We start from the raw sequence: 19378 nt of genomic DNA, 5'->3' as shown, positions 1-19378 counted from the left end.
TGAAAAATAGGAAAGATTTGAGCCATGGGTGGTATTTTAAGGCAGAAATAATAATAATAACAATGACATTTAATTTCCCCAGCTCATAGGAACAATAATTCCGTCGTGAAAAGAAAAGGAGGGCAGTTAAATAGATCATTGCGATTAGCTTTGAGACTGAGCCTGGGAGGATAGGGGGGATTCAGAGCCTGAGTCCAGCCCAAGCTGCAACTTCAAAGCACTGTCTACACAGCTATTTTGAGAGCAAGCCCTGCTAGCCCAAGTCTGTCAACCCAGGTCAAGAGGCTTGCTCCCAAGTGCTGTGTAAATATACTCTAAATGCCCCACCAATGAGTATGCCCACATATGTCGGCACCTTCGTTCTAGATTGTCTTAGAACAGAGTTGATTACTAGAGTGTACGGACAAAATAATAAAATACTATGAATGAAAACGGCTTAAATCAAACAACAGTAACTCAGTTTGCCAAAACAAAAAATACTGTTAAGCAGGGCCCCAAACGTGTGGGTAAAGTAATATGAAAAGCTGAAGATTTTTCTCTTTTCTCTCCAGCAGGCAGTTTGAGGGAGAAGTGTATATGTCCAAAGTCCCAGGAAGTCTCTCAAACTCTCAGAGGAAGGGGTCTGGGCTTTAGGGGAAAACCAGGTTCTTTGCCATCCCCCCAAAATCCATTATGTCATTTCCCAAAAACAGATGGACTCTACCTCATCTTTTGTGCCTACTCCGCCTTGTGTGGATGATAAGCTTCATGGATGGCACCTTCCAGTCCTGTACACTAAGGGACAGATTTTTAAAGATGCCTAAAACTCATTGATGCCTAAAACTGAGGTGCCTAAAACTCATTGATTTCAATGGGTGTTAGGTGCCCACGTGCCTTTGAAAATCCCACTAGGTGCCTACATACCTTTAAAAATCTGGCCTTTAGTCACTAGTGCTAGTGCTCCTCTGGTAACATTTTTGGGAGGGATCTTTGTTCCCCTTCAGTGCTCCCCAGTCCACCTTTGATGATACACATCTGGCAATGTCAGCCAGGCAAATTTTCTGAGATGTTTGCCTCATATCCATCAGTATCCATTATTTATATGGAAACTGTAGAAGGTTCAGGCATTTAATATAGACCATACATTGGGAGAAAATGTGGGTTCCTTAGGGCTTCATCAGGGATATAGAGGTGCTCCTTCCCCCCAGAAAGATTGCTTCAGTACATCCAGTACCTGGACAGTAATAGATATTCATTCTATAAACTATCTCAGGACCAGTTTACTTGATTTTTGAATACTGTTGCTATGGTGACCTGCTGAACTACTTAAGGAACAAAAGAGAAATATTTCACCGGACGTGGACAGATATCTTCAAACAGCACAATTTCAGCTTTTACCACAATTTCCACTTGGATCGAAACCCCAGGTAAAATGTTCAGTAACCGTTTGAATGATAAGTAACCTATTATCAGTTAAGCGTGTGCACTGATACAACACCCTGCAAGCTCGTGTCCCGGAACACTTTGCAAAGCGAAATGTTGAGCCTGATCCTCAACTGCTGTAAACTGACGTAATTCCTTTGAAGAGCTATGGATGGGGGCCAGTATGTAAACAAAACAAATCTCGCTTAAGGAGTGAATTGAGGAGTGTCCTTGAACAAAGAACACCAGTGAGTTCTAGGCTCATCACACGCCAATCTTTGGTTCTCTGCAGGAAGAAACCCACTGGGAATTGGCTAAAAAATGGTCCTCTTTCTGCTGCAGGTCTTCTGATTGCACTGCAAGCATCATGAAACCCCTTCTGTGGATTTTGGCATTTTAAAGGGTCATGCTAGATGTACAATAAGTAATGATTCCGTGCCAAAGGTTGTAATGGCAGTAACTGATGCCCTTTTCATTACAAAGCAGTTCACATTTAGATTATTATTTTATTTGAAGTATGCAAATTTTTTAAATATGCCCCCTACTCCAGACAGGGGACTACATTAACAAATGTGTCATATATTTCATTATGTAGAATGGATGACTTTGGAGGAATGCAACTGAGGCAAGACTCAGATTTGACCTCTGGATCAAACAGGATTACATTATATTCAGAGGAAGGTGAGAAATTAAGCATTTTCTTCTGAGTAACAATTGTAAAAAAGCAAAGTTGCTTTCTTTGTATTAGAGATGTGTATATAAATAGAGAGAAATCAATAGATCTAGATTATAGTAAAAATGTAGGGACAGATTTTTATTTTATTTTATTTTATTTTACTTTATTTTTGGAGTGGGAACAGCAATTCCATACATGGTTGGAAAGACGGAAACATTTTTATGGCAGATTGATTTTTTTTTAAAGGCCTGTTTCAGAGATTTGGAATATTGGAATTTGGCCTCATGAATGTGAGAAAGTTGCATAGGTTTAACTAAAGGTGTGAAAACTGACTTAGAATCATAGAATATCAGGGTTGGAAGAGACCTCAGGAGGTCATCTGGTCCAATCCCCTGCTCGAAGCAGGACCAACACCAACTAAATCATCCCAGCCAGGGCTTTGTCAAGGCAGGCCTTAGAAACCTCTAAGGATGGAGATTTCACCACCTCCCTAGGTAACCCATTCCAGTGCTTCACCACCCTCCTAGTGAAATAGTGTTTCCTAATATCCAACCTAGACCTCTCCCACTGCAACTTGAGACCATTGCTCCTTGTTCTGTCATCTGCCACCACTAAGAACTGCCAAGCTCCATCCTCTTTGGAACCCCCCTTCAGGTAGTTGAAGGCTGCTATCAAATCCCCCTTCACTCTTCTCTTCTGCAGACTAAACAAGCCCAGTTCCCTCAGCCTCTCCTCATAAGTCATGTGCCCCAGCCCCCTAATAATTTTCGTTGCCCTCTGCTGGACTCTCTCTCCAATTTGTCCACATCCCTTCTGTAGTGGGGGGACAAAAACTGGAGGCAATATTCCGAATGTGGCCTCACCAGTGCAGAATAGAGGGGAATAATCACTTCCCTTGATCTGCTGGCGATGCTCCTATTAAAGCAGCCCTATATGCCATTAGCCTTCTTGGCAACAAGGGCACACTGCTGACTCCTATCCAGCTTCTCGTCCTCTGTAATCCCCAGGTTCTTTTCTGCAGGAAAATTACATAAACTGCTGCAAAAGACTGGGTTGCCACTCTTATTTGAGTTTATTTTTAAATTGATTAGGAATCAGTTTAAACTAATCAGAAGTAAGCCATACTTTAACCAAATGAAGAGAGTCCACTCAGGGTATTGCACTGGCTTAACTAAATTGGTTTAAAAAATTACTTAATTTAATCGAGTGCAGCCTTCTCCTATAGACAAGGCCTATAGTTCCAGCAGAGATGGACTAGTTGGCAGAGAACAGGTAAGATGGTAATAGATGTAAGAAAAATGCATTTTATCACATAAGCTGCACATCTATCACACCAGTATCACCTCTGTAAGTGTAAGTGTGTGTGTGCATATGTGCATGAGAGTGAGAAAGAGAGAGGAGCTCATAATTTTGCCAGTAACAATAAAAGTAAAGTCACAAATTGTATTTTACATGCATTAGTTTAGCTGTAGTTTTGACTGAAGCCTTAGCTCTTGATCTGCTCTTATCGAAGTCAATAGGAATTTGCTAGTATAAGGACTAAGCCAATGTTTAGTAAGGATCTCAGGATTTTGCTTACAATTATTTTATGTATTTATTAGCAGTTATAGAAATAATAGCAATAAAAGTGGTACTGGACTTTGAAGACATCTACACGTGACTCTTTCCCCTAATCTGTGTGAGAAGAATAAGTGCACAATGCACTGATTATGCTTCTTGATACTATCTCAGACAAGCCAATTGTAATGATTTATTGAGATAAATGGAGAAGGGGATTAAGCTACAGAAACTTTGCCTTACTTTACTTCTGAATGAATGTGTCCACCCAGAGGTTTACTGCACTTGAACTCCTGCACTTTAGCTTCACACCTTCAGTTAATTCATCTTCACTTTCCCGAGTGTCCCCAGGTAGTCACAAGCCCAAGGTCTGCTTATGTTTTACAGAAGAAATTAAATATATCAATGGAAGGGTGTATGAAGTGTATGAAGAGGAGGACTTCAATATGCTCACCTTTGAGGATCTTCTCTGCTTCTCGTATCAAGTTGCCAAAGGAATGGAGTTTCTTGAGTCAAAATCGGTATGTTTAACCTGTGAACAATGTTTAGAGTGTAAAGAATAGAAAGACAGATCAAATTAGCAGCAGGCTGTCTGAGATAGAGAGCTGTGAAGTGGGAGGTTTAAACCATATCTTTATTACAGGTTTTTAAATAACCAAAATAAAATACTCCTAGATTATGCCTTAAGGCTTGACTGTGTGTGAGCCAGGGCTGATGCATGTGTGATTAGAGGCAGATTACTGTTTTGTGGGGCCCTGGACCAGAGCAAATGGGGGCCCCTCCGCACTCCTTCTGCCTGCAGTCCCCCCAGCCCTCCCTCCCACCACTCTTTCTGGGGAGTGGGGGCTTGCTTCTGCTGGGGAGTGAGGCGAGTGGGTTGGGGCACAGGAGCGCCCATTTTTCAGGGGGCCCCTAGTTGGCCAGGGCCCCTGGGCACGGGCCCCATTGGCCCAGTATCTAATGTGCCACGGTATGTGACACTTCCTCAGGGGTAGCCCAGGAGTACGTTGTGACCCAGAGACACCCTCCTGAGGCACAATTTCTCCTTGCTTCCCCCTTGCTCTGGAGGAGTATTGATTTGCTGCTGATCTGTACTGGCAGCAGATTATAATATCCTCAGCTGTGTGTTAGGGGTTCAGCTGCATGGCTGGTGTGTTATGGGGCAGAGCCAGGGCTCTGCCTACTCTCCACCTACTCCCTGCCCACCTGCTTTGGGAGGGCAATAGCTGACATACAGCACCCACGTCAGAGAAGGCCATATAGGTCAGAGAAGGCCATATAGGGGCATAAAAGGGAGTTCTTACTCCTCCTTATTCACCTCCATGAGCACATTGTCTAAGGGCACAATCTAGCCCTACTTAAAGTAGCAAATTATAAGTCCTACACTATACAGTAGCAATATATAGCTATGTAAGCTAATCAGTCAAGGGAAAGTATGGAAACGAGAATCACTCCTCCCTCTCCCAGGAACAATTATGGCTTCACAGCTCCCTTTTGGGGCCCATCCTGCATCATTCCACATGGAGCAAAAGCAGGTGTGAAGGTAGTTTGTCACTCACCCCAGGAGCTAAATCTTTGCTCTGGTTAAATGGAGAGGAAAGATGAGCATTCGCAGAAGGAAAAGAAATATGCCCCTAAACAAGTGTTAGGTCTGTTCTCTATCCTATTCATCAACATCGCCAATTTAAGACACGTTCCCAGTGGTGCCTGAAATTGGAGGAGTTAACTGTTAATTAACAAGATGGCAATTGTGCACTTGAGGTTGGGGTCTGGAATCTGATTAAAAGAAGTTGTAACATTCACTCTCTGCTCACACCATGGCCCCTTTTTCCGCTTGTTCACCATTTCACAAGGTGGGGTGAACCAGATATTTGCCCACCCTGCAGCGATTTGCGTTGGATGCACACTGCTGGTTTCGCACCTGCAGTCTCTTTAGCACTGTACTGCACAACGCCTTTCTTCTCCCTTCTTCTGCTTCCCTCAGGACAATGCAAGATTTTCTTGCCCTCTGCCCCTCTTCTCCCAGGACACAAGGTGCTATTGCAGGTGCAGAAATATCAGTCTGTATCCTGTCCGTGCTAACGCGAAACACACACGCTCAACCCACCCTCTCTATCCCTCAAGGTTTGGCCATGCCTTGTATGGGAGTAAGAGGGAAGGGCAGAGGTAGCCATGGGAGGAGGTTGGAGGTAGCCATGACATGTCTCCTAGAATTCAAAGTCTAAATATAACTACATCTGCGTGCTTGTAGGAATAACAGAAGATACTCCCCACAGGCAGCCGGCGGTAGGCAAGGGTGTTGCCACTTGCTCAGTGTGTATATTTCTTTGGCCAGTGCAGGATCTCACTCACTGTATCTATCTGCTTTTGTTTTTGCAATCAGTATAATCAACCTATACACAACTATAATCTTCCACTTTAGCTCTTAATTTACAAATTCAGATTAGGCAATCCCAGCCACCTCTGCTTTTTGGCCAAATTAAAGTCAATTGAAAATCATTTCTTGAATCTCTGAGTTCTGTATTTTAAGAAAAAAAAACAATTAGGGCCCAATTCATCTCACAAGGAGTAGTCTTAATCCTTGAGTAAACCTGTTGGTCTCATCTAGGAGAGCATGATCACTTAAATTCAATGACCAATGGGAATACTTGAGAAATAAGGTACTACTCAGTGTGAATAAATATGGCAGAACTGGACCCTCAGTAAATATAATTCAATTTGAGGTAGCAAACTGTGGGCCTAGTTCTGTGCTGATGTAGGCCAGTGTGGCTCCACTGAAATCTGGAGAGGCACCAATTTACATCAACAGATCATTTAGAACTATAGTTCCAAATTTCCTCTGCCTTTTAACATTGGTTCAAAAGTGCCTGATTTAGGGATATAAGCAAATAAACTGTTTAAATTGTCATTTGTACTGCCCCCACCTCCAGTTCAGTAAACTCCAAGGAGGATCTTCATTGTAAGAATGTGAGGTTTGATGCTTTTGCTGTGTTTTCAATGAAATCCCCTTGATCTCAGGATATAGAATAGGTCCTGAATAGCAATACGTTGCTCTCTGTCATTAAACACACCCTCTCTCTACTTACTGCAGTTCAATCTCTCCTCTCTAAGAAACTAGATAGCAGACTCTGGCATAGGTGCTTGAACTAGGGGTGCTGGGGGTCCTGCTGCACCCCCTGGCTTGAAGTGGTTTCCATCATATGCAGGGTTAATGGTTTGGTCCAGTGGCTTTCAGCACCCCCCACTATACAAATTGTTCCAGCACCCCAGTACTCTGGGCATGATCCATCTCCAGTAGAGGTGGATTAAGATTTACTGGGTCCTGGGAACAAAGAAAATTTGCCCCCAGAGCCTCCTCATCATGGGGCCCTGACCCCTGCTCCTCCTCTTCCCCCTGAGGCCCCACCCCCTGGCTAGGCCAGAAGCCAGAGCCAGGCTATGGTAAAAGCCACCCAGGGAGCTTTGGGCCACTGTGGGGAGCCCCAGATCCTCCTCCAGTCCTGATTGGTGCACCCCAGAGAGTGGGGACACAGGCCAGGGGCTGCTCTTGGGCACCCCAGCCTCCCACCTGGCTCTGGCTTCTGGCCTGGCCAGGGGGTGGGGACATGGGGAAAGAGGAGGAGCAGGGGGCGGGAACACAGTTCTGGCATTGGTGCACCCCCCACTTCTACACAGGTTCTCCCACTCCTGCAGAGGGCCCCAAATTGCCTGGGGACCCTGGGCACGGGCCCCATAGGCCTGTACATTAATCCACTACTGATCTCCAATAAGATTAAGTAGAGTTTAAAGGGCTATGTCCTCCTTCCTAAGGGAGATTGGAAATGCCTCATTCTCCTGTCACAGGGTAAAGTTTGCATCAGTGGAAGGGGTCAGGGATTCAGCTTCTTAAACCCATGAATTCTTGATGAACCATACAGATATCCTGGGAGATCCGCTGGAGCAACAAAGACCTTTGTTGTGAGGACCTAAGCCTACTCGTTGTTCCCCAGCCACTAGGGCACCTTGCAGACTTCAGCCTGACCACTTCTATAGAAGCCATGTTGCCATGTTATACTTCTGACTATAAAACCAAACCTCAGGTTGTGTCTGTGTCTCCACAGCATAGAGAATGAACCTATCCACACTACTACAGATTGGGTCTGTGGGGAGTAGTGGATTATGCCGTGGAGAATAGCTAGTTTCCAATGCTCACCCCTTACCACAGTCCCCTCTCCCACTCCCAGCCCAGATATATAGGCTACAGTTTCTTCTGTTTGCAGAAGTGAAGAGGAGTGGGGGGTGGGCTCTAGCTATCAAACAGAAAATGTCTGTGGCTCAAGCTATGTATTAGCATTCTGGTGCCCTTTGAAGGTTTAGGTTTATCCAGTGTATAATCAAACTGTATTTCTGCTGTTGTTTTTTTTCCCTCTGAAATGATAGTTGCTAGGGAGAGATCCAAATAAGCCATTCAGTCTAATCTCAGCCTTCTCCTATTCCTCATAATAAACAAGTAATATTATTCCATAAACAGCTAGTAACTATGACGTTAGTTCTGACATCCTGTCTTCCACTACACATATTAGCCTTGCAAAACCAAGTTATTTCACTTTCCCATGAATGCAGATAAAGTTGTTTGAGCAGGGAAAGGTGCAAGGTTTTACAGATGAAGCCAAAAACAATGAATAACAACTTCCATCTGTTGTAAAACAATGCACGGCACTAACCGGTTCTTTTTTTACAGTGCATTCACAGAGACCTGGCTGCCAGAAATGTATTAGTGACCTGTGGAAAAGTAGTGAAAATATGTGACTTTGGCCTAGCTAGAGATATAATGAATGATTCTAACTACGTCATCAGAGGCAACGTAAGCTCACGCCTACTTTACGTTTTTCACATAATTGTAAAAACTATACGGAACTGCTGAACTGATAAATGCATATACAGCGGGATCGTTGTACTAGCTGGTAGTTATACATGTAGCTGGACGTACAGGAGTGTAACCTCACTGTGTCACTGAAAGAGTTTTCTAGCCTTGGCAAATGAAGATACTAGATTTGGTATTAGCCTACTCAGATTTGGGCTGGACCCTGCAAATGTTTGTATCGTAATCTAAACATTAGTTAATTTAAGGTTTCAGAGTAACAGCCGTGTTAGTCTGTATTCGCAAAAAGAAAAGGAGTACTTGTGGCACCTTAGAGACTAACCAATTTATTTGAGCATGAGCTTTCCTGAGCTACAGCTCACTTCATCGGATGCATACTGTGGAAAGTATAGAAGATTTTTTTATACACACAAAGCATGAAAAAATGGATGTTTACCACTACAAAAGGTTTTCTCTCCCCCACCCCACCCTTCTGCTGGTAATAGCTTATCTAAAGTGATCACTCTCCTTACAATGTGTATGATAATCAAGGTGGGCCATTTCCAGCACAAATCCAGGGTTTAACAAGAGCGTCTCGGGGGGGTGGGTTTGTAGGAAAAAACAAAGGGAAATAGGTTACCTTGCATAATGACTTAGCCACTCCCAGTCTCTATTTAAGCCTAAATTAATAGTATCCAATTTGCAAATGAATTCCAATTCAGCAGTTTCTCGCTGGAGTCTGGATTTGAAGTTTTTTGTTTTAAGATAGCAACCTTCATGTCTGTGATTGCGTGACCAGAGAGATTGAAGTGTTCTCTGACTGGTTTATGAATGTTATAATTCTTGACATCTGATTTGTGTCCATTTATTCTTTTACGTAGAGACTGTCCAGTTTGACCAACGTACATGGCAGAGGGGCATTGCTGGCACATGATGGCATATATCACATTGGTGGATGTGCAGGTGAACGAGCCTCTGATAGTGTGGCTGATGTTATTAGGCCCTGTGATGGTGTCCCCTGAATAGATATGTGGGCACAGTTGGCAACGGGCTTTGTTGCAAGGATAGGTTCCTGGGTTAGTGGTTCTGTTGTGTGGTATGTGGTTGCTGGTGAGTATTTGCTTCAGGTTGGGGGGCTGTCTGTAGGCAAGGACTGGCCTGTCTCCCAAGATTTGTGAGAGTGTTGGGTCATCCTTCAGGATAGGTTAATCCCCCAGACAGAGACAAACACCTACAAGATCTCTATCAAGTATTCTTACAACTACAATACCCACCTGCGGAAGTGAAGAAACAGATTGATAGAGCCAGAAGAGTTCCCAGAAGTCACCTACTACAGGACAGGCCTAACAAAGAAAATAACAGAATGCCACTAGCCGTCACCTTCAGTCCCCAACTAAAACCCCTCCAACGCATTATTAAGGATCTACAACCTATCCTGAAGGATGACCCAACACTCTCACAAATCTTGGGAGACAGGCCAGTCCTTGCCTACAGACAGCCCCCCAACCTGAAGCAAATACTCACCAGCAACCACATACCACACAACAGAACCACTAACCCAGGAACCTATCCTTGCAACAAAGCCCGTTGCCAACTGTGCCCACATAACTATTCAGGGGACACCATCACAGGGCCTAATAACATCAGCCACACTATCAGAGGCTCGTTCACCTGCACATCCACCAATGTGATATATGCCTTCATGTGCCAGCAATGCCCCTCTGCCATGTACATTGGTCAAACTGGACAGTCTCTACATAAAAGAATAAATGGACACAAATCAGATGTCAAGAATTATAACATTCATAAACCAGTCAGAGAACACTTCAATCTCTCTGGTCACGCAATTACAGACATGAAAGTTGCGATATTACAACAAAAAAACTTCAAAACCAGACTCCAGCGAGAGACTGTTGAATTGGAATTCATTTGCAAACTGGATACAATTAACTTAGGCTTGAATAGAGACTGGGAGTGGCTAAGTCATTATGCAAGGTAACCTATTTCCCCTTGTTTTTTCCTACCCCCCCCCAGACGCTCTTGTTAAACCCTGGATTTGTGCTGGAAATGGCCCACCTTGATTATCATACACATTGTAAGGAGAGTGATCACTTTAGATAAGCTATTATTAGCAGGAGAGTGGGGTGGGGGAGAGAAAACCATTTGTAGTGGTAAACATCCATTTTTTCATGCTTTGTGTGTATAAAAAGATCTTCTATACTTTCCACAGTATGCATCCGATGAAGTGAGCTGTAGCTCACGAAAGCTTATGCTCAAATAAATTGGTTAGTCTCTAAGGTGCCACAAGTACTCCTTTTCTTTTTAGTTAATTTAAGAATATGACACTGTGGGGCAGATCCTCGGCTGGTGCGAAACAGAATAGCTCCAGGGAAGTCACTGTATCTAAGTCACTGTGGCATAACCAGCACTTTATAAAACCCATTCAGTTTCATATACTAGAGAAGAAGGGTGAGGGAAGCAAGATCTTAGAACAGAATTCAGGCTGTGTTACTGTTGATTTCAGCATGAGCTCCGAAGTAGGAATGTTTGGGGAGTGGGGGGGATAATTAGAGCCTGCTCTGTTAATGAATGTATTATTTTAGACTAATGTAAAGGCTTGGGGAGGCTTTTGGGGACAGGGATGAGTAAGGGTAGAAAACAAAAGTTCTGAGGCCACACTTACGAATTCGTAGGGGCACCCAGGGTGATTCCTTTGATCTGTGTGAGAAGGAGGACTTGGATGAGGTTTGCCAGGTGTGATGAGTGGGGTTTTAGTCATCTTGTTACGTTGCATGTGAGTCTTACTGTCCTATACTGATACGGTGTGTACCTCCGTTTCCCTGTGTACTGCACCAATGCTTCGGTGGTGGGAATTGGGTGTGTGATTTTTGCTGAGGCCCTCAGGGCAGGTGAGGCTGCTCAGCGGTCTGCACATATGCTATGGCAGTGCCCTTCGTAACCTCAGACCCAGGAGGGTGTGTGACCAGGTGACACCTTTTGCCTGGGAAGCAGAACAAAGAGGAGGAGGAGGAGCAACGGGGGTGTCAGAGGTCGGATCACTGGAAGCTGGGCAGTCTGCTTGGAGGACTGGAAGAGGGGGAGTACAGGGCATCTGGCCCAGGACTCCCCAAGATGGACTTGGCTGAAAGTCATTGATTTCTTTGATAGCAAGTTCTGTTCTACACTGTGTTCCTTTCAACTAATAAACCATTCTGTTCTACATGGTGGCTGAGAGTCACTGCTGGCTGCGGAGTTGGGGTGCAGGGCCTTCTGGCTTCCCTAGGAGCCCCACCTGGGCAGACTCGCTGCGGGAAGCACACGGGGAGAAAGGGGATGCTGAATGCTCCGAGGTCAGATCCAGGAAGGTCGAAGCTGTGTAAGCTTCTTGCCCCGGTGACAATATGCTCAGAGAGTGGAGGCATGCTCCCCCAGAGTCCTGACTGGCTTCGTATGGAGTAGTTCCAGAGCATTGACCCGATGATCCCGTGACACCAGGCATGGAGGATGCCAAGCAAACCACTCACAGGACTTTGTTGATCAGCTTTCTATTTATATGGAGCTAGATTGTAACCTTACAACCTGCCCTGAGTGAGGGGCAGCACACAGCTGCACTAGCCCAGGAGCAGGCCAGGGAACAAACTGTGTCAGAGACTCACAGCTCCCCTCCTGATTCCCCATTGTTCTGGGGCTGGAGCAAGTTACTTCACCCCAGTCCATATGTGTGCCCCACTGGCTACTCAGGTCAGTGAGTAGTCTGTCAAACCAGAGCTCCTCCCACTTCCTGCCTTCTCCACTCCCCATCTTTCAGCTGGCTCATAGTGAGTAGCCCCATCTCTCCTCTTCATGGCCAGCATCACAGTAAGCAAGACCAAGAAGAGGAGTAAGAGGGGGCTGCATAGCAAAGTAAGGACTCTGACAATGTAGCCCACGGAAGGCAAACAATCTTAGAACCTGTCATACAGAAGCCTCACCTAAGCTCGATGAGCTGTTTGCAGCAGCTATTTAAAATGAGTCTCTATTTTTCTGTCTACAGTCTGACTTTGATTGTACGTGGGCAGTGAGCGCTCTAAGGAGTCGGCCATACTGTGTGTAGAAAATAATAATCAAGCTCCTTTTCCATCTCTTTGTACAGGCTCGGTTACCAGTCAAATGGATGGCTCCTGAAAGCTTATTTGACAGGATATACACAATTAAGAGTGATGTCTGGTCTTATGGAATATTATTGTGGGAAATATTCTCTCTCGGTATGTTCTATATCACATCAGAAGAGCACCGCTTTTCCCTAGCCTCCTGTATGCTAATATTTCCACAATATTTTTCATAGGTGTGAATCCTTATCCTGGAATTCAGGTTGATTCAAACTTCTACAAACTCATTCAAAGTGGATTTAAAATGGACCAGCCATTTTATGCTACAGAAGAAATGTAAGTGTATGTTGTAGGTACTGTGTAGGGTGGGGATTAATTGTTAATCAAGTAGTTATTTTTCTTAATGCTATATTTATATTTATTCCACTCCTTTGCCCTCTACCCTGCCTAACAGAGGTATTCCAGGCAAAACCACATCTTTCTCTAACTCTGGTGCAGGATATTTGTTAATGTAGCGTTTGTCCAGAAGCAGAAATTATTATAGTATCATGATCAGCAGTGAACATTGCACTTGTTTGAAAAGACCAGTTTACTACCTGTTTTCATTTGGTCCTTATATTCTCATAAAACTTCCCTTGGGTTGGTATTTCAGCATCTTCAGCTCCATTCATGCAGGAGGGTTTATTTTCTATATCAAGGGTTACACAAAATCCATGTTAGATACTAAATAAAGATCTCATGAACTTTCTCTTCTTTTTTTTACTGAACCCAGCTGTGTCCAATTCAATTCCAGGGAGATGTTGGTGCCTTTAGAAGAGGCGAGTGATAACACAAAAGGGTTTGGGTGGGAGCAGGAGAAAGGAGATGCAGGGGCATTGTAACTCTTGTGCTTCTCAGTGTGAGCATTACAATCAACATGGAGTCTGGTGTGGATATTCAAATTCCATGGAGATTACACCCTGCAAATACCTGTGTCTGTGTGCTCTGCCAAAGGGGAGGAGTCCTAGGGGACAAAAATGGAGAGAGGGGAGAAGGCAGAGGGGCTGCAAGACATTGAGCAGAAAGAAAGGGAAGGATTTTGGTTTCTCTGGGCACCCCGTTGCAGACCTTTTGACATTTACCAGGAAAAGCCTGTAGACATGTTGATATCCATGAGGCCAGGTACATGTATTGCAAAGCTATGGGCATTGCAATGTCTTCAGGCTCTGCCTGTAGATATTGTAATGCCTGGGTTGTTGCATATATACATTACAATGTTTATGAGCCCAGCAGGGATTTCTGTGGAACTTGTAAGCCCCACAAGGATTTATGTTGACCTTATAAATTCTCAAAGGACTTCTGCAGAGATTATAAACACTTCATGGACTCCTGTGAAGACTCTGTGTGGATTTCATATAAATTCCACAAAGACTTTTGCACGGTTATGCTCCATAAAGATCCCTATGGAGATTATATGACTATGACATTCACTTAAAGTGGGGGCAGGATCAGCCCCATAGACACTGTCCACCATTTCTTAGGGGGGAAATGTTCTCCTACTATTCCCAATGTGGAGGGTAGACCTATTGAATCATGTTAACATTGCTAAGATCTCACATGATAAGTGATATGTAACATGATAAGTAACTAACAACCCAGGGTGAAATCCTGGCCCCCGTGAAGTCCACCAGGAGATTTGACATTGACTTCAAGGGGTGAACTACAGAGTTTAATGTATGCACTCTCATTCTTTTTATTTATCTTTCTGAACAAATAAATCAAGCCTTAATTCTTTATCAATATCTTTCTGATACTCCATAATACAGTCTGTTGATCTTTGGCATTTCTGTAACGTCAATTATCATAGTATTTAACCATTGATACATTTTCTTTGGAAACTGTCACATATTTCTTCTTTTGTTCCTGCAGATACTTTGTAATGCAGTCCTGTTGGGCTCTAGATGCTAGAAAAAGACCTTCCTTTTCACAGCTGCGTTCCCTTTTAGCACGGCAGCTGGCTGATGCAGAAGGAGCGGTATGCAATCATGCAAACACAGAAAATGCTCTGTTTTGCAGCTCTGAATTTTAAATGTATCTTTAGAGTCCATAATAAGGTGTTTGGAAATGATGGCTCCTATTGCTGACCCACTTAATTAGAAATGATCCCCAGGGACACCCCATCATGTCATGGAGCTGGTTTCTTCCTTTAGCTGAGCCATTCACAGAGGGCTGAGCTGAGATGTAGGAGGAATCCGTTTTGCAGAATTTTTTGTGTGTTGCTCTGGGACACAGGGACATTTTGTGTGCCCGCCTGGGGCATAGGGACTTCCTCTTTCCTGCCTGTTTCTCCAGTTCAATGCAGGAAGGTCACTAACTGTCTCTCTGTGCCCACAGAAACTAGTTCCCCTTTTGTAAAAGCTAATGCAGCTGGCTTTGTGGTCTACTGGTGATACTGATGGCTGCTCTATGTGGGGATCTGAGTTGGGACATATTGCAGGGTCTGTCAGGGGCTAGGAGTGTTGTGGGTGCAACATGCTTAAAGTCCTGGAGGAGGGAGAGCCTTATGTCATTCTCAAATGACCCCCCTCTGCCAGTAGAACTAATGTTGACAGGGTCTGGATGGAGCAATAGTCCACCCTCCTTAGATGGAGATGTGTCATCCTGATGCTGACAAATAGGAATATGGAGGATCCTAGTGGAGCTTATTTTCCCTACCAAAAAAGTTATCCCAGTGAAAAGACGAACTAACGCCTTTCAAAGCCATAGGTTCCCAGCTGGCTTCCTGCACTTAGCAGGCCAAACAAATTTCAAGGATGACATGTCCTTGATAAGCTTTATACTGATTATAAATTAACCTTGCTGCTTCTGCCTTAAGCCTTCCTGGAGCAGTAGGCTGACAGTAGTCGTTAATTTAACCCAATAGTGTCCCTTCTCCTTTCGTAGTTCTCAGTAGACTCACTGAGCATGCTCAGTAGAGTGCGCATACTGTCATCGCTGAGGGCCAGCTTCCAAATGGGGATGAACTGTACAAAGGGGCTGGGGTTTGTATGTTGCACATGAGCTTTTGAAGGAGGGTTGCATTGAAGTCCAGAGACAAAAATCCACTGTTGAACTAAAAAAGACATTTTTTGCCCTCACACCTTTTATCAGCTGAGATATTTTTCCTTCTGGGGAAGAATTTCCCACAGGGGCTGAATGTTTATTCTCCTATTCCACATTTTTGCTGAAAAATAGCCTGGATGCGCTCTCACAGGCTGAATTCAGATGGCAGCAAGGTTCAAAACTGTTACAGACCATCTAGCATATTTTCTGGCTGTTATGAGCAAGCCCTCAATGCGTTGTGGCTTCCCCAGTATTTTCTTGATGTGTTTGTTGTCTTATACATGTGACAAATGCTACTCGTGTCACTTACGGCACTTCTGGAAGGTGCTCAGATTCTGCAGCGATGAGGGTACTATAAGAACTTGAATAGAATTATAGATAACCTGTGTGATACTGATTGCTAGGAAACTGTGTGCAATAGGTAACACTGTTATAAATGACCATTACTAGAGATTAAACCTCGAGAATTACATGTAATCACTAATCATTTTCAGTGTTTACACCATGTGAATCACCAGTGCACTCATCTTATAAGGTAATGCGTGCTACTAGCACGGTTGCAGCAGGGATCCTCTCCTCTGTGTGTTGGGTGAAGTTAAGGAGGAGGTGATTCAAAGGGCAACCCCCTTCTGCCTTCCACCAGAGCAGTGGGGATGCGGGGTGAGAGGTCAGTCATGACCCAGTCCTCCTCCATTGAAAGCAGGGGTTTTTGGAAGACCACTTGTGGGCTGACTTCACCCCTCCAGAGATGCAGGAGGTGCTGTGAGAGTAGATCTGGCTTCAGTCTTCACAGGTGCCAGGGTCAAAGGTAAAGAAAAGCCAGTAATATAAAATAAATGTACACCTGGCCCATGAGACAAGATGGGCGAGGAAATATATTTTATTAGACCAGCTTCCATTGGTGAGAGAGACCAGCTTTCAAGCTTCTCTCTCTGATATCCTGGGGCCAACATGGCTACAACAACAGTGCGTATGCTTGACCTGTTTATTGTGTACAACTATGAGGCCAAGTTCTGTCCTATTCCTATGGCCTCATTGGAAAATCTGAAGGGAAAGCATGTAGTAGGGATCAATCCTGCAACTCAATCCGGAGTTGAGCATTCTAGCTCTGATCCAGCAAAATACATCAGCACATGCTTAACTTTAAGCATGTAACTAGTCCTGTTGAAGCCAATGGGACTATTCAGGTGCTTAAAATTAATCACATGCTGAAGTGGTTTTCTGCACTGAGGCCAAAGTCCTCAGCACCTTGTGGGATTGAACCTTTAATACGGGGCATGGCAGATCTCCAGTCCAGGCCTAGCTCTGCTAAACGGTCATGGAGAATCTATTCTGCCTGACCTCCAAAACAAAAGTCAGGAAGGTATGTAATGGATCATGGTCACGGAGGCCAATGTGTTTGTGCAAGGGAATACCCAAACCCAGCTCTTACGCACAGCCCCTTGAAATATTTAATTGTATTACTAGATCTCTGCATTCCCAGAGACTGATTTTCTTCAAGTTTCTCATGTCAATAGGACTTAAGGACATCCTTAAGTACATGCTTCAGTGTTTTGCTGAATTTGGGGCTAAATGCACCTGTTTGTCAGATGGGGGTCAGATCACTTTCTCCGCAGGATTTGAATTTGACCTCAGGGTTTGGAAAATGGATTTTTTTCCCCCAAACAATTTAACGTTATTGAGAGCAAAATGTTCAAGATGCTGGCAGCTAAGCTGCATCTGCTCAAACATGAGCACGCATCCATTTTCATGCACAAAATTCACATGTGGCTTTATTATAACTAGTTCCTTAGTAACTGCAGTAAATTAATAAATGCAGTTGCACACATTTGGCAGGCACAACTTAGACAACTAGTTTTAAAAATATGGTCTTAGATGGTTATTAACTTTACAAGAGAGTGCTTAGCAAAGATTTACTCTCCTGTACTGTAGCTGCAGTGCATTCAACTTTACAGCTGGTATTCAGTACTGTAGTACTTGCTATTTTGCCAGTATCGTTAAACTGAATTTAGACATGCAAATTCAGTATTGTGAGGGAAAACCGGATGCTAATGTACTCTGTTGTGTTTAGAGCAACCAATAACTTATATAACTTACTTTCCCTTCCTAATATATAGGTCTATCAAAATATGGAGAGCAATATTTTTACACGCCCTTCCAATTCCAAAACCAGACCACCTGTGAGCAGGGAAAATGAATGCCTTCCATCCACTGATCCATCCCAGGATGAAGATTCTCAGTTCAAAAAATAATCCAGTTTCTGGACTTTACCTAGAAATTCATATAAGCTCTGTATATGATTAATGTTTTATGTCACCACTATAAGTAAACAGATTATTAGCTGCTGCTATATTAGCATTTCTTACAGGCAATTCCATCATCTCATACCGTGAAGGGAACCTTTATTCAAATTCATCATTTTAAATCCAGAAAATGCATTTACCACAAGCCAGAAGCAGTATGTATTTTTGATCCATGACTTTTTGACGCATCTACAACTGAAAACCTTCCAGTAACAGCTTTATGGAAGCTGTGTTTAATCAAGGCATTGCATTCAAACTACTATATGCTGCATTGTAAGCAAACATGAAAATCTTAAGGCATTTTCAAACTTGCGTGCTTTAAAGTCAGGCATCTAAATCCTAGCGCTCTGGTTTTTCAGCAGTGTTTCTCACACAGCTCCCACTGAAGTTAATGAGGATTGAGAGTACACAGCACCTTTGCCAATCAGGCCACTTGATTTAAAGATCTAACTTTAAGCACCTGTGTTGGAAAATGTTGGTCCTTTTTGCCAAGAACCTAATATGGTTTTGAGTATTTCGGATCATTTAATTTTGAATATTTTCATTCCTTTACATTTCCTGTTAGACATACAACTTGAGTTCTTATACCTCGGCCAGATGGACACACTTCATTTTTAATGAGGCTATTTTAGGGGCATAATCTCATCTCTGTGATTCAGCAACCATTCAACTCCCAGGATTTTTAATGAGAGTTACATGTACAAATCCCACTACACTGAGATGAGAATATACCTCTCTATCTCCTTTCCAGATTTCCTATGAGAAAAATCCCTGAGGTGATTGTTCTTCATATAGATTTGGAGATATATTATTTTCCTGTTGATGTTATGGGATGTGTTGGCGCAACTTCTAGGAATGCTAACCAGAGATGTGTGCATAACTCCCAGTGAATCAAGAAGAGAATATGCTTTTTTAACCATTTTTCTCTTTCTGCCCTACAGGAGTTGCTAACCACATTCAGCACTTTCTTTGGTAACCTCAGTAGGTGTATCATTATTTTGATTAAATGGTATCCCATAAATTAAGCTGCTATTTACTAACAAACTCCTGACAATGATTAATAAATCTGTTCTTGTACAGCAATAATGCATTACATATCTTGGTTAACATTTATTACTGAATTATCAGATGGCAATGTTGTATACCAGATATAAAATCCTACCTTTGAAATGCAAATGTAGCAATAAACTTTCTTCAAGTATATTTTTCTTTTGTTTCTGGAAAAAACAAACATGCTTGGTGTCTTTCAAAAGGGCTTTTTTACCCAGTATATGGAAATATGAATAATTTCAAAATACTCAGAAAAGGGACAGCACTGTTTAGCATGGTTGAACACACATCTTAAAAGCAGATGAAAAGAAAGGGTTGTGAGCCTTCCACAGAGAGAGGGGCCATTTGGACAGGGTTTTTGGCCATTCTGAGTTTTAGAGCT

General features: G+C 43.3%; 1 protein-coding gene across 1 annotated transcript in view; it reads left to right on the top strand.

The window, feature by feature from the left end:
- The window catches only part of FLT3 (fms related receptor tyrosine kinase 3), a 76952-nt gene extending 57829 nt beyond the window's left edge, over positions 1–19123 (top strand). The window contains exons 17-24 of the mRNA XM_075127584.1: positions 1253–1406; positions 1997–2082; positions 4022–4155; positions 8355–8477; positions 12607–12718; positions 12799–12898; positions 14471–14576; positions 17761–19123. Of these exons, the coding sequence (XP_074983685.1) occupies positions 1253–1406; positions 1997–2082; positions 4022–4155; positions 8355–8477; positions 12607–12718; positions 12799–12898; positions 14471–14576; positions 17761–17895 (950 nt within the window). The 3' untranslated portion in view covers positions 17896–19123. The remainder of the gene's footprint in view (positions 1–1252; positions 1407–1996; positions 2083–4021; positions 4156–8354; positions 8478–12606; positions 12719–12798; positions 12899–14470; positions 14577–17760) is intronic.
- The last annotated feature ends 255 nt before the right edge of the window (positions 19124–19378 follow it).

The sequence above is a fragment of the Caretta caretta genome, chromosome 1 (assembly GCF_965140235.1).
Source record: "Caretta caretta isolate rCarCar2 chromosome 1, rCarCar1.hap1, whole genome shotgun sequence".
NCBI lineage: Eukaryota > Metazoa > Chordata > Testudines > Cheloniidae > Caretta > Caretta caretta.
This window is presented reverse-complemented; position numbering and strand designations above follow the sequence as displayed.